We start from the raw sequence: 16,649 nt of genomic DNA on the forward strand, positions 1-16,649 counted from the left end.
ATTTTACACAGCAGTTCAATAAAGCTGTACTGGAGCGGTAACTTTTCAAAAGGTACACCTTTGTACCTAGAGTATTGCTACCTTAAAGGCACATATAATACCTAAAATGTACATATTAGTACCTAAAAGGTAAATGCAAACGTTTTTTCCTAGAATGTAATGTGTTAAATTTTAGACACAATACTGCCAATATTGCCTATTTTGCTCAACGAAAATAGTTCCAAACAAAGCCACAGCAGAACTGTTTTGAATCAATGTTTTGAATGAATCAGTCAAGGATTCCTCCCCACACACAGATTTCCAAGCTCTATGAATAATGTGTTCTGCAGGTCAATTTCAGGCTTAAAACATTATTTGACCCAAACATTACTCACTATCCCTTGTGAAAAAGAAGTGCACTTAAGTATACTTTTATAAAGTGTACTTATTGCGGAAATAATATACTTTAAAAGAACACATATGTGCAAATTAAATGTTATTTTCGCCGCTTAAGTACATTGTATTTGTAATTAATTTCAAATGAATCACATTTTAACGTTATATTTAATGGAATTAAGTTGAACTTTTGAGTGATTTTTTTTAAACCACTTAAGTGGGACTTTTTAGTAAATCTTTATACGTACAATTATATGTTCATAATTGCTTCTAGAGTCAGGTTATATGGTTATATTCTAGAATATGGTTAAAGTGTACTACTAATGTACTGACAAGCAATTAATGTGAACTAAAATACACTAATGTCAGTTAACAATACACTTAAGTGTGAATTAAACGTAATGTTTTCGACCACATAAATGCGTATTATTTGTACTTAATTTCAAATATAATACAGTTTAAAATTACATTAATTGCAATTAGTTGAACTTTTGAGTGATATTTTTGAACCACTTAAGTGGGACTTTAGAATATCTTTTATGTACTTTGAAATATGGTAAATATGTACTTCTGAATAAGAAATTAATTTGAAAAAAAAAAAAAAATACTACAATGTCATATCTCTGGCAATGAAGTTCAAATTTAGTACATTTAAAAAATAAAAAATAAAAATCTCTTAATTACCTAGTTACAATCAACGCAAACACAAAATGGAAAACCCTTTACATTTATTGACAAAATCTATAAAACAAATACACAAAAGTGCTTTTTGCTGATGCACAAGAAAAACCCAACATTATACAGTTACAACACTTTAACTCACTTATTAGAAAGAGTCTGGAGAAGAATGCAAAATCACTTACATACAAAAGTACCTAATCTCGCCATCACAGAAAACATCATTCTGTAAGATGTATAAGCCTGTTTCCTCATTGGGGTCCTCAAAATGTTCACAAGGTCAAAATTTACTGGTATTACTATCCTTGTGGAGTCATTTGGTCCCCATAACATACAAACACTTAATACAAAAAAAATCAAGAACATTATCAGTCCATGTACAACAAATGAGACCTTATTGTAAAACATTACCTAACTGTGTTACTTGTACCCCTGGTTTCACAGACAAGGCTTAAGATCAGCCCCGGACAAAAATGTAATTCTGAGCAGTTTCAACTGAAAGAAAATTGCACTGACTAATCTTTAAAAATATCAGTGCCTTTGTTTTGTCTCAAGATGCACACCAGTAATGTTTTTTCCTAAAGCATGTTAATGAAAATGACTTAAATGTCCTTATTGAACTATGATCCTGGCTTATTCTAAGCCCTGTCTGTGAAACCAGGCCATAAGTTCTCAAACTTTTACTAGCACCAACATTAAATGGGACCGAAAGTTTTCTTCTAAAATCTTACTCCAGCATTAGTGAATGCAAGTTTGACTTAAATAAATAAATAAATAAATTAATAAAACAAGAACTCCAAATGAACTTGCTGGGAAGTGCTGTCTGTCAGTGTCCCAGAAGCTCTTCATCGGCAGTAAACTTCAAATGTCATGAAGCTGCACACCATCTCTCCACAGTCTCTGTGAATGGAAATGTTCCAAAGAGGCACGAAAGTCAGAAAAAATACCTTGAGGAAAGAAAGAAAAAAAACAAAACAGAAGAACAACTATTGTTATAAAACATATCCAGTCATTCATTATAAATGGTTCAGTTGAGTGAAAGCAATACACACAACTGCAGTCTAAAGTTTACATACACCTTGCAGTATCAGCAAATGTTAATAATTTAAGCAGTAAGAGGGCAGAGATGTAGAATCATTAAAAAAATGACAGCCCTAATGAAGCAGTATATTCTGCAAGGTGTGTGTAAACTTTTGACCACATCTGCATCATGAATTAACGTTACCTCAATCATCAAGAAGAATGCTGGGAGATGTTCCTTTACGCTTCCCATAAACAGCAGAATTCCACTGACCACACAATCTTCACTGACCCTGGCTTTAAAAATAGATAACATTTTTATAAACATTTATATTCCTACTTTACAGGAAATAAAACATAACTTTATCAATTACCAAAAATATATAAACATCCCAAAATTGATTTTAAATTAAAAAAAAAAAAAAAAAAAAAAAAAAAAATCTCATCTTGCCTTACAAGCTTCTCTCACACATCTTCATGAAGGATGTTACTTTATTCATCACGGCTGGCACAGAAAAGCTACTGTCCTCATCCTTTGGTTTGTTACCTGTAAAATATAAGATGATTAGAGGGGGGTCTGTAAATGCACAGGAGGGAATATATTACTTGCAAATGGAAAAGATTCAAAGCAGTTAAAATCCATATGGATAGTGACTTAATGGCACTTTTAGCTTATAATGTGTGATCAAGGCGAGCTGGCTGGGCAACAATTCATTAAAAACTTCTAACATCACCTCTTCAGCACTGGTCTGTGTTTCCACCACTGATCTATATATATAATATATAATATTCTATATTATAGATCAGTGGTTTCCACACTGTAACTTATCTCCAGTAACAAAACTGTACTGATCCTGCAAAATTAATGAATAACTCCAGATAAGTACAAAAATATTACATATTACAAACACAAGCAGTAACAGAACATCTCGCTCTTTAAATGCAAAAAAGAAGAAGAAGAAGAAGAAGAAACAGCATTATTTCTAGAGGTGGCTGATATATCGATTATTACTGGTGGTTATAATATCGATTATGTAACGTACATTAAATATTACAAGATCGGATATCTGAATTTTGTCCAGTAGCATTAAATTGAATCTTAAATCGTTTAGTTAAAATAAAATATTGTATTTTCAGATGCCAAATTTTTTTTGGTCCACACCACACACGCGATCACATCCCGATATCAGAATAACAGTTAGCAAGAACTGCCGCGTTAGGATGAAAGCCGCAGGAATGGCAAGACTAAATTAAGAATAAAGAAAGCTAATATAAAAATATACTTATTGATTCATCGTCTGCAGTACATAAAATCTCATCTGTAATCATTCTCTTCTTGTTTGTTCCCTCACGCATCGCGATTACACAAACATGGCGCACAGCGCATTTTTCAAAATCTGCTGAAGTAGTGCGCCGTCATTACGTATTAATTTGGCGCATGCGCATTAAACAAAAGAGGCAAAGCTTCCATTTCTATTCATATTCAGGTTGTTCTAATTCGTTATGTTGTTAGTTAGTATAAAGACTATGGTTAGACTCATTCACCTAACTAAAAGTAATGTTTACAGTGCAGCGTAGCCTATAATAGAAACCCAATGTGCTATTTGAATGCAAATTAATTTGATTTAGATTTGTTAAACGTTTGCTTGCAATTAATGCACTTAAATGTGTGTTTAAGTGACTTAGAACAACATAATGATATTGAAAATATTCAGTACAGATGTAAATGCAGAAAATTAAACTTTATAGAGTTCATAGCGCAGTAGGCTATACTGTATAAGAAAGTTTATTGAAGTTTATTTTTTATTTTTTAATTAACTGCATTAATGCACATAGGCCTAGTATTGGCCTATATTATAGACTAAATAGTAATACATTTAAAATACATTAACAATTGTAATTTTGGAGAACACACTTAAGTTATTTTACATGTGCTTTAGTATATTGATAAATATATCAAAATAAGTGCACTTATTTAAAACACAATAAAATTAATTATTAAGTGCACTTAAGTATGTTAAGACCTATTGTCATTAAAGTGTACTCTCTTTGAGTACACTTAAGTGGCCTTTAATTTAAATTATATTATATTATCTGCAAGTGCACTTTTTAAAAATGATACTTTTAAGATTTGACGTACACAAAAAGTACACTTTTAATACAATTAAGCACACTTCTTTATCACAAGGGATGAAATATCTCTATTCCAGATGCTGTATCCCCCCCGTACTCCATACCCCTGGGCCCATGCTTCAAAGACCACAAAAGACCACACAGATGACATTTTAATACATGGGGAAGGGAAATCTTTACATTCGTACATTTTTTATTTAGAGATCTGCCACGTTCTGTTCTTCAACACTTCTGTCACTGGACACTGCAGTGAATTACTGATTGTAATAAATGATATTTAAATGATTTCTGCCAATAAGAGAAAATTCGATTTTAAACACAGGCCACAGAAGCTAAATGAATGTGTCTTGGGCACCAAAGCTATACATGAAGCATAATTATTGATATTATACGCTAGGGGGCGCTGGTTTATAATCTGTGTAATTTATTAAAGACATCACTGTCGGAGCCTCATATATCACGGGACACCTGAACCGTGTCTAATTTCCCAAGGGACTGATTCAGGGTATCTAAAAATAATGACATAAATCTACATTAGCACCGGTACAATAGCCTATTTCAAATGATTGCTTAGTTGATTGTGTGCTATAAAAAATGACTGTCACTGAACTAAGGTGGAACGTTAAACGCAAATACACATGAAGGCATTTTTATGTAGGACTATTTCATGCATCTTTAGTGACTTTTTTTTTTTTGGTTTGTTTTTTTACTGGAGCACGAGCCTCCAGTAAAAACGGGCTTGTCTATGGACTTGTCGTATTCCATTCCGACATGAAAATCATTTTCTTTGATAATATTGCAGCAATCAAGTCGTGTGCGTTTTCAATCAGCTGTTTATTATCAAAACTAGCGATGCCTGATTTTCGAATTAATCACTTACTTGATCTAATCGATCAAACGGCTTTGCAACAAGATCTGAAATCGTTTGCGATTCAGTTTGATTCATTTGGACAGTTCACTCACGCACTGAATAATTACATCGAAATAGTAACGGGATATTTTATCGAGCACTGGGTGAGGTGTCCTAAATGGTTACAAAAATCTACATTCAGAGAACGAATAGACTATGTAATCAAATCTATTTAAAACAAATCTAGGAGATCCATTTTTAAATTGACAGATATTAGTTACAAATATTAAAAAGGACAAAATGAAGTGTACAAAAAATTGTTTTAGAAAACATAAAAAAAAAAAACAAAAAAAAAAAAACATGTAAAGTAATGGCCTCTAAGCTTCAACTCTATGATAGAGAGTGTGAACATACTTTTAAATATCTCTTTTTGGTTTCCACAGAAGAACAGAACGTGGCAGATCTCTAAATAAAAAAATGTACGAATGTAAAGATTTCCCTTCCCCATGTATTAAAACAGTTTTGAAACAACATGAGTGTTAAATGATGACAGAATCTTTATTTTATTCCTTCAAGACAGCTGCTCATAAATTAGCCTTCTTTGCATAGTGCTGCAATAATGATTTATTGATACTCAGTTAAATATTTAATTTACTTAAAACCCACAAGCACAGGGCTAATAAAAAAAGACAGATATTTCATCATCCAGACAACACATATTAATGGAAAGGTACTTATCGGCAAAGGAACTGTGATTAGAAAGAACTGTTTGTTTGTTTGTTTTGGTCGTGAAGGAAACAGCTACTTCCTGTTGTAGACACACTTACAAGTGAGAGAGAAAAGTGGAAGGGGTTGATTGAGGCCAGTTCCACAGAACATAAAAACTGGCTTTGACAAATGTCCCAAATGTTTTGGAATGATAACTGCTTCCCAAGAGGGACTGTCAAATGAAGATCTGATTAAGTATATCTCTTAGACACAGCTCACGCAATGTACCATAGGGACAAGACTGGTGTGAAGTCTAAAATGAACCTTTTTTCCTCATCTGCCAAAATGACTGGCAAAATGAGAATTTACCAGCATGAAACTATATTTTGTATTACTGTAACATTCAGAGTTCCAGTGATTAAATTATTTCGCATTACATTCTGATTGTTTTGCTCCAAAAGTTCAGTACAACCCACTTTTTTTTTAAATTTTCTTTTTTTTTTTTTTTTTTTTTTTAAGGAAAAGCTTCCTTGCTAAACATTTGACAAATCCCCCCAAACAATTCTTAGAAATGGGTGACTGATATGCTTCTGAAAATTTAATTTACAATTTATGCTTTTTATTTCAATATTTTGGAAGGTCTTTATCAAGCACAGTATTAATATGTAAGACTATTTTTAGTAAATATATGACAGATTGTATATACTATGATAATGAATACTTAATTAATAAGGACACGTTAAATTGATTAAAAGTAACAGTAAAGACATTTATAATGATACAAAAAGATTCCTAATTAAAACAAATTCTGTTCCTTTTATCAATTCATCAAAAATGCTAAAGTATCACATTATCCACAACAACATTAACCAGCATTGTTTTCAACATTGACAATAAAAGATGTTTCTTGAACACCAAATCTTTATATCATCATCATCATGCTGAAAATTCAGCTTTGTCATCACAAGAATCAATTATATTTTAAAACATATATTAAAATTTAAAGTTATTTTACATTGTAATAATATTTCCCAATATTACTGTATTTGTGATCAAATAAATGGAGCTTCAGGAGCATAAGAGGCCACTTTCATAAACTTTTGAACAGTAATGAACACTGGATTGTGGATTGTGTTATTGATTGTGAACTCATAAACACTTAACCTTTATTGAATTAAAACACTTCAACAGAAGCATAACTTTGAAGAATTGTTAAAGCAGTCCAACAGAAGTATCTAAACAATTGAAGGACAAAAACAAAGAACTGAATCACTTCAACAAAAGTACAATACACTGTGTAGTATAAAAAGACCATGATTTCATCTATGATGTGCCTGCTTGTGTGTGTTTAATGTGTTTTTATCTAACTGTGTGCTTAAGTGTGTGTGTAACACATGCTTTCATATTTTTTGTTTATGCTGTATGTGTGTAAGTGTAGGTGAGAGCAGTCACGTGTTTGTTTGCAGGCACTTTTTATGCACAAAAATTTAATATTTAAACATTTCTATACTTTTTTTTTCTTTCGCTGTCTTCTGCCTAGCATCTGCCTAGAGAATTTCTCACATTAAGAAATGTATTATCTTTTAATTTATAGGATCAGCCGGATGCTACTCTCCCAATTTATCTAACATGTTCAGGTAAATTGGGACAGTAACAAAACGCAAAATCTTTAAAAAATAGAACGAAGAAACTGGCTCATCATTGCATAAAATGGAATGATCACATGAACACATGTAATACAAATGTATTTTTGAAATACTGTTTGTATTGGAATTTAAGCCTTAACCATTTTAATAGACTAAAACTGTGTGTGTGCACTTAACATGTACTTTCTCAGACCTTCCAGCATTTGAATGGGTACCACACCCATATGATTTAAATTTTACATGAAGTCTATTTAGGAGCAATATTAATATTTAATACAACAAATTGTTTCACAAACACAATGATGCCAGGAAATAAGTGGAAAGCTGAAACAAATGTAAAGAATACCAAGAAGGGACAAACTACATCATACACAAAGATAGATATGAATAACAATCACAAGAGTCAGAATGCATAAACATTTCAAGTAAACAGATGGGAAGATATTATATTAAACCAACAATACCACTTACGGTGTTTTGTTAGTCATTCCTTCTCTAACTTCAAGAATTTTAAACTTTGAAATAAAAAGCTTGATAAGCATCATAATTTGATGAAAAACAACAGAAACATTTGATCAAATATTTAATGAACATACTGTTTTATTTTTCATTTTACTACGTAACTCTGTAAGTTCAAAGCATCAGAGATACATGGTATTAGGCTAATGTTATTTTGCTCTTGTAGTTCATAGAGTACATTCCTGTTAATTAAACAGCTACAGTACATGCTGCTTATTCAACAATCTGGCACACAGACAGCAGTCTGGGTATGTAACAGCTATTGATCCCTCTTATAATTATAATCACATATAGCCTATAAAAAATTGCTGATATCACTCTACTACGTAAAAATCTCCTGATTAGTTATCATTTGGTGTCAGTTATTTTTATCAGAGAGTTTTTGGATACAGAACACACTGACATCTGACGTTAACCCTAGATTAACTAGGTCATGACCAGAAGCTTCTCTGAGATGCTAAGAGTTAATTGTCGACTAAGAACGCAACAATTCTATTTCCCCTACTGTTCGTGCTTACTGATGTGGCCGAGGGGAGAAAACGTGCCAGTGTTTTTATGTTTTCCATTATCGACAGCCGTCTACTTCATATCGCTTCCTCTGATTTACCTCTGATGTGCCTTTCCTGACATTCTCCTCACTCAGAATGAGATATGCAGTTGGGATGGAATGTGTAAAGGCATCCTGTTTTTCGAGCGGGACTAACAGACATTGAGCTCAAGGGAGAGATGGACGCTGCCATTGTTTCAAATATTAATATTGTTGGGCATAAACTTTGTGAACTTGTCAAAGTAATTTAATATTTGCATGTTCAGAAGGATTGCATCTCTGGTAAATTAAACTATCTTGAAGTAATATAAAGAAAGACAATTCTGTAGGTCATAAAAGTAGGCCTATCATAAAAGTGGCTAATATTTTGTGCTGCATGGGAAGACACCATTTCCCAGACAGCAAGCAGTTTTGGCCCAGATCCGGCCCGCATGGATTTCACACGGGCCAGATGTGGGCCGGATCTGGGCCAACACTATTTTGCTGTCTGGGTTGATCGTAGCTCAAGAACCAAATCAGTCCGATTCATGAATGAATCATTCAGACTGGTTTTGTGAACAAATCAACTGATTCATTGAAAAAATTTGACTCAAATGGTTTGTGGGTTCCTTTGTTTTTATTTTATTAATTTTTTTGCTGCAGACTTCCTAGAGTCCATTAAGTTCTTTTACCTGTGTTGCTCAATATTTGATAATGATTGAAAAAGTTTTTTTTCCAGGATTTACAGTGAATAACAACTTTGGAATATAGTGTACAAGTCACAATAACTATTGTCATTTGGTGCCTGACTGTCCTATTCTTTATTATTTTGAAAAGAGTAGCCAGGAGAAACAACTATTAAATGATGAAATGATCCTTTCTCTCAAAATCCCAGAGGTTTTGGTTGTTCAGTATTTCATAATTAAAAGCAGTTTTATAAGGCTTGTCATACAAGTACAATGATGTAATGTAGACGTATATGTTTTCCACTGGTATTGTGTTCATTGAAATTGCAGTTATCTCACCATCAGTCACTGTGGTCCATTCATGTGGCTGCATTTCTCACACATACTAAACACATTTAAATGAGCAGACATGGTGAGAAACCATGAGGCAATAAAGGTTATGCATTTGCTTAAGGAATGTCTGGATTGGTATGATACGCATACAGTAGACATGCAATGCATTACACGTTCAATAACAGAATAATGAAGGAATGCACGTTTTAGTCAATTTTAAATGTACAATAATCTTAGCCTAAAAGGATGAATACAATCTGAGAATAAAATAATCAGGATAAGGATAAGATTTTGGATTTTGGAAACTGGCCTTATGTGCACTGTTGGCCTATATAATCTATCATGACAGGAAGATGGAAACCATCAAGGCTGTTGTTGTTCTCACATTGCTATTGTCTACACGGTTTCTTTCCCATGCGCCTGCAAGCTTCCTGCCTAATTCACCTGCTCTGCAAAAGTCTATCTTTCACATCACAACAACATGCCAATGTGTCCAAACTAATTAATTTTCAAACATGTACACACCCTTTGAGATTTCATGCCAAGGTGCTTTGTCAACCGAGGAAAAGGCAGTGATCCAGGGCAATTATACAAACCTACGTATGCAAGAGATAATGCCAACAATGTTTTAACATGAAGTGTTAAATTGTGGGCTATTGCTTTATTTTTGAACATAATCCGGTAATGTCTAATTCCTGCAGGTGACACAGAGACAAGACAACAGCAGAGTGACAGACGGATATACTTGAGAAGGAAACAAAATCCAGCAATAATACTTGTTATTTTGAGGTGAATTTATTAGGATTCTGGTTAATAACAAATCTAATAGATTTCATATAACATATTCAGAGTATGTGAAAATAAATACATTTATGGAAGACATAAATATTATCCTAATGATATGAAACTTTGTTGTGAAACCATATTGCTGATACAATAAAGGAATATTTTGTCTACAGAATTCTTAATGATTAAACATAATAGTCACAAGAAAAAAAAAAATAATATATATATATATAAAATAGTACAGCAGCCTATAATCTTAAAGTGCATACTTATTGTGTGCTCTACACTGTTAGTGCTCTAAAATGTTGCAGTGCTATTCAATAAATTGGAAAGTACTCCAGCTTTTTTTTTTGGCAAGATTAAATCTATTGTCCGTCATAAGGTCATAACAACAGATTGCAACAACACAACTGTCTGCATCACTTATGAATACATATAATGCTAGGTAAAGCTGAATTGATATTAAAAACAAGGGCACGGTCCATACAAATTGGTCAACCTTATGCTACAGTATATTCTCAGAAACATCCTATTATTATGCCAACTTTGAGAGCATTTAGGTTACAAGGAATCCAAATTGTTGCAGTTTGGGGCTCCAATTGTCGCAGTCCAAGATGCAATCCTTTTTGGCATGACACTCAATTTGGAACATTGTTTATAAATAATTAACTATACTCAAATATAGGTCATCTTTTGTCTCTACTAAAACATAATTGGTCATTTTTGAAATTTATTTATTTTTACACTTTTTTCTGTTTTGTTAAAATGGCTCCAATGGTGCCAATAAATTGTACAAGTACTACAGTTTCTAACTATTTGTGCTCTTCTAATAACCTGTCTCTTTTTTCTCTAACCATTAAAACTTGGTGTTTTTTGACTAGCTATGATCCTGTCAGGTAGCTCATAGCCACTTAGCTAACATCCTGTTTGCACTACAGGACTGTCGCAGGACTAACACCTAACCCTCTTTTGTGCTGTCCCAGTGGACAGGTCTGACTTGCCTTCAACGCAAAAATATCTCCTTAATCTCTCACAAGCCTTTATCTCTCCCATTCTGTCTTAAACGTGTGACAAAAGCTCTGTTTCCAAAGGACTGTCCTTGAGGAACATTGCTTCCAGATCGCAGCGTATGCATGTTCTGCTGCCCCTGGTTTCACAAGGGTCATTTTTTGTTCAATTGCTCGCACTCCCATCTCTCCTCCAGGTAAGGACTTCATCTGTAACCAGGCTTACTGGCCTTGGATGCCTTTCCCATGGCTCTGGCTCTAGCCCTAACCAGGTTCCTGAAAAGTCAAATGGGTTTGTTGTAAGTAATGGTGTTAATGAGGACACATTCGCAGAATAAGGTGTGTAAACATGAATTTCGTGATTTGTGTAATGTGGCCTTACCTGAGGAAGGTTATGACGTCTGACCGAGCCCCAAAGGAAGAAGACTTCTCTAAAACCAGAACTCCTGGACTGGCATTTTTGGAGTTATTTAGGACAGTCAGTGGATCTGATTTGGGTTGTTCCTGTTTTTCAGGCACAGGTTCAGATGGGTGAACCAGCATGATGGCAGGATTTCCAGAGTGGAGAAATATGTGCAAAATTAAAAAAAACAAAAAAACAAAACATAAATGCATCAAAATAAACTGCTTTGTATTAGACTGCTATAATGGCTAATAAATCTATTAAGAAGTCAGTACATGTTGGGGAAGCTACTTCAAACTTGTAGCTAGAAGCTAATTACAATTTCAAGTTCGGATGAAAAATGATCAGTCCCTACTTTCATTACATCATGTCTTTATAAACAGCATATAATGAAAGATTGGTGATGCTTCACCAGTACTCTATACGGATACAGCTAAGCTACCGTTTAAAAAAATAGTTAGCTACACTACAAACAACTAACAATTAGCTAACTATATAGCTAACTATAATATATCTGGTTGCACTACATTGCTACGTGTTAAGGAAAACTTTAAAATGTACAATATATATATATATATATAAACATAAACATAAATACATAAATATATACCATTTACACCGATGAACTATATAATTGGAAACAATTTCAGAGTAATTTTTTTTTCAGCTGATGAATGATAAAAACGTTGACGATAAACCAGGCAAGATCAGTTAACAGTTGTTTTTAGCTGTTTTTCTCAGCAGTTAATTGAAAAGTAGTTCAGTTTTTGTGGCAAAATCAAAACTATTGTCTATTTGGTTGTCATAACAATAGATTACAACAACAAAACGGCACTGTTTATGAATATATAACAGTGGTTAAAAGCTGATAATAGATAAGACTGCTTTAATGAGTAGCAGCCTGTCATAATGACGTTTTTTTTTCTTGCGGTAGGCCTATCAAATAGCATTCATGGCCTGAAAGCCATTAGCTAAAACTCTGACTCATTAGATGAAACTCTCTCCATTTTAGTAATTCTAATTCAGAAACATTCTCCTATCATATAGTCTGGATTCTCCAACTGTGTTTGTCTGGTATCACCTCATGCCCTCATGATAACTCCACACACCCTAATCGTGCACACCCTTGCATTAAAAATAGCCTTCTAAAGAAGAATGACTACCAGATCCCATAAATTTGCGCATGGCTGTCACTCGATCAGTAAGATGCAGATGAGAGATGAGGCTCACCTGTAGTGACAGAATGCATTGCATGTCTGATCTGCAGGACTGGCACAGAAGCAGCGGCCTGTAGACCTGCGCCGGCGAGTCAACGGACTGCCCAATCCATACACTGTGGTCTTACTGTGGAGGAGAGGAGACACCCAGAAAGCATCCAGTCATTGATTAACTCTTCAGAAAGGGAATCACAAGAATAAAATACAATGGGACTTTGTACTTTTTTAACTTTAAGCATGAGAATTACACCCGGCGCCAAAAGTATTCTAGATAAAAGCAATAAAATGCACAATAAAATATGTAAATCTAAAAACACTCTCAATGAAGTCACAAATGTGCACTGGTTTTCTGTAATGGAAACAGATTTACGGAATACTGTATGTCCTTAATGTTTCCTTTCGGCCTCTAAAGAGTCTTCGGCATTGGTTGAACTTCCGCTTTGGTTTACTTACATACGGTTTACGCAGGTTAGCCTATGCATGGGTGAACACTCACCTTGGCGTGTTCACCCAGATGATGTCCAGATGGCAGAAATAGTGGCATTCCGAATCCAGCTGGTTGTTGCAGGAGCAACGTTTGCTCCTGACCCTATGGGTTGCAGACGGGTCACTCGGGTCAGTCTGGGGCACTAAAGGCAACCCCCAGCCTGCAGACAAGAGATATATTGTGGTCCATAAAACTTTCTGTAATCATTCTAGGCCAAAAAGCTCTAGCAGAGACTATATGACTGAGTCTCAGAGGAATTATGATCTCCATACACCACATGTTATTGTTATACTTTTATGATTTTGATTTATCACCTCACTGTATTCCCACTTCTCTCTGCTATCTTATGTAATGACGAACAAGGTCTCAGATGTTTGACCTTAATGAATAGCGGGCAGCTGTAAAGTTCACAGCTATTTACACACATCTGTGCTGAGCTGTCAATTTTGGCTTTAATTGTCGACACTGAGGCGACAGATCAGTACAGAGTGAATATGAGCCCCTGACTGTGTTCACATATTGTCAGACAGATGTTTAAAATTATAAACTGTTATAGAACTGTATGAAGCGGAGTTTAAATGTTAAACAAAATGAAATTATAAATGTTTTATCTCAGCAAGCTTGAGAATGAAGGCACAGTTTTATATATATATATATATATATATATATATATATATCTATATATTTTTCTCATGCAGTTTATTTACTCATTCATTCAGTAAATGACATACATTTACATCACTTCATTAAATATACAAAATAATACAATTCTAATTTAAATATTATATATATAATAAATTATTACAATATATAATATATAAAATAACATAAAATATCATATTTACAGTAAATTACATATACAGTACATCATTAAATATAGTAAATAAAAAATACCACATTAAATAAATACTAGAAATATAACACACACAAATGTTTTACCTTCAAGAAGAGTTGTGCACAAGGTGAAAATGAAGATCAGAGTAGTTCTTGATTCCATGTTGCATGTATGTTTCAATAGAAAGAAGTGCAGATGTTCACCTAAGCAATCCCAATAGATCTCACTCAGCTGCAGGTGCTGGTCTAATGTTGAACTGTCCTGTTTGGCCACACTTATAGCTCGTGCTATGCACCACCCCCACTAGGTTGGCTGCTGTGGGTGGTTGTTGCACAACTCCAGCTTGTCTTCGCACCCTTCAACATCTCACACGAGGTCACTGGATTGTTTGTGAGGAAGAAACCCAAGCTTCCAAACAATGATCATCAAGAGTAAAAAAAAAAAAAAAAACACTTCATTTTTATTCCCTGGAACTTAACAATGTGGATCTAAATTAATTGAATAATGGGACTTAGGGGTGGGAAGAGGGTTGATGTGGAGGCCAAGCAGGAAAAGAGGAGTCACAAGAGGATATCAGCAGATTTGCTGCTTTGCATGAATTCTGTTGCATGCACTTTGCAGGGAGAGACAGCATCCCGTGGAAAGAAGGAACATTCTGGAGGGCAGCTCCCGTCTATGAGGTCCAAGTGTGGGTGGACAGTGGGGAAAGAAGCTTCCTATGCCCTCTGGCCACTATTTGTTTCTGATTATACAAATTGGTCAGAGATATGAAAATGTAATTCAAAGTTGATTTGATTATTTTGTGTTGCTACATACAGGACCAGCATAAACCAGTTCATTTCCTTTAGATATTATTAAAGAGCTGTTGTGGTACTTTGATAAAATGTAACATTTATGCAACGTATTATATTAAATTGTGTCATAAATCATTCACTTAATGCCACCACTTATGATATTTATGATATTTCAATAATCTAAATGACTGATCTTTTAACGTTTCTGAAAAGACAATATAATTACAATTACAATTTATAATTTACAATTATAAATAACTAGAGTTATTTATAATAGATAACTAAAACCATAAAAACATTTTGTTTACTTTAAATAAAGCTATATATATATATATATATATATATATATATATATATATATATATATATATATATATATATATTTTATGCCAAGGACCAAGGATAAATTTGGCATTTTCATTTAGTTTAATGTACTAAAATAACTAAAACTAAAACCTAAAAAATCTAATAAAAATATTTAAAAATGCAAGACATTAAAAAGCAAAAAACAATAAAAGTAAATGCAAATTAAATTTTTGCAAGGTTTCCAATTTTTTAATTATATTTTTATATAATATAAATAACAAATACTACGAATGTATACTATATATTTATTAAAACCACTACTATAGGTGCATATTAAAAGGCAAACACTAATAAAAAATACAATGACAAAAAGATGAACTTTAACTAAAATTAAAAAAAAAAAAAGAGTTAAAAATCTGCAATAATATCTCCATTATACTAAAATAATATATACATGTAATAAAGTTCACTAATGATCACTACCAGGGAATGTATGGCCTGATACAATAAAATAAAATAATGTCATTTGCTTAAAAAAAGAATGCACTGTAAGACAAAAGCATAAATGCAAAGTAAATGAACATTTTAATAAAATAAAATGTAATAAAACTATATCAAACTATCACTATAAAGATACATTACATTGTATGAGTGACAATAAACGTTGAGTGCCTCTGCACTGTCAAAGAAATCTGCCTTACAGGAACTGAAGATGAGCAATGTTCATCAGTGCATTAGCAAAGTTGGGTTTCCGTGATGGTTTGCCGTGACCTGTGCAAAGATAAGACACAGGGGCACAGCCTCGCAGGTATCAGGCTGAGTTTGCAAATGCGGCCCCCTAGCGTGGGATGTGTACACAGTGTCCATTCACAGACTTTACAGCACATGTGTACGGAGAGTCAGCAGCAGCCGCTATGGGTCATGCAAATGCATCATAACATAATCTCACCACATACTTTGATTAGCACGTTTTATCAACTGCATCGTAAAACCCAGATGAGAGTTTGCTGAAGCACTTCTCTCATCGCAGCTGAGAAAAGTACCTCGTGCTGATAGGAATATTAATATGGAAATCTTATTGAATTACTAATCTGGACATACAGATTGCATACATCATCCCACACTCAGATGGAAATATTTTATGTACTGCAAATATCTCGAATTGTGAAGGATAGGATGCTTTAAATCTCTTTTACAGTTGACAATCTTAAATATGTTCTTGAAAACTTGGTTAACTTTTTTCCATGCATAAATTTTAGCTCATTTGCATTCAGTTCAAAAGTGTTTTGGCTCATATATATTGATATATATATATATATATATATATATATCGTCTTGTG

At 33.5% G+C, this 16,649-nt stretch overlaps 1 protein-coding gene across 1 annotated transcript; it reads right to left on the reverse strand.

The window, feature by feature from the left end:
• Positions 1 to 10,221: 10,221 nt before the first annotated feature.
• LOC109107608 (endothelin-2) lies at positions 10,222 to 15,147 on the reverse strand. The gene is made up of 5 exons (XM_042741361.1): positions 14,314 to 15,147; positions 13,384 to 13,534; positions 12,901 to 13,014; positions 11,650 to 11,829; positions 10,222 to 11,543 (listed from the first exon to the last, which is right to left on the reverse strand). The coding sequence occupies exons 1-5, from the start codon at positions 14,369 to 14,371 to the stop codon at positions 11,474 to 11,476; spliced, it is 573 nt and encodes a 190-aa protein (XP_042597295.1). The 5' UTR covers positions 14,372 to 15,147; the 3' UTR covers positions 10,222 to 11,473.
• Between the last annotated feature and the right edge of the window lie 1,502 nt (positions 15,148 to 16,649).

The sequence above is a fragment of the Cyprinus carpio genome, chromosome B16, assembly GCF_018340385.1.
Source record: "Cyprinus carpio isolate SPL01 chromosome B16, ASM1834038v1, whole genome shotgun sequence".
Lineage (NCBI taxonomy): Eukaryota > Metazoa > Chordata > Actinopteri > Cypriniformes > Cyprinidae > Cyprinus > Cyprinus carpio.

Bases quoted from the DNA above. Each gene is read 5' to 3' on its own strand.
- LOC109107608 (XM_042741361.1), bottom strand. From the start codon at position 14,371: ATGGAATCAAGAACTACTCTGATCTTCATTTTCACCTTGTGCACAACT. The intron at 13,535-14,313 runs GTAAAACATTTG...TCTTGTCTGCAG, and splicing joins GTGCACAACTCTTCTTGAAG to GCTGGGGGTTGCCTTTAGTG. The intron at 11,544-11,649 runs GTAAGGCCACAT...TTGACTTTTCAG, and splicing joins GACGTCATAACCTTCCTCAG to GAACCTGGTTAGGGCTAGAG.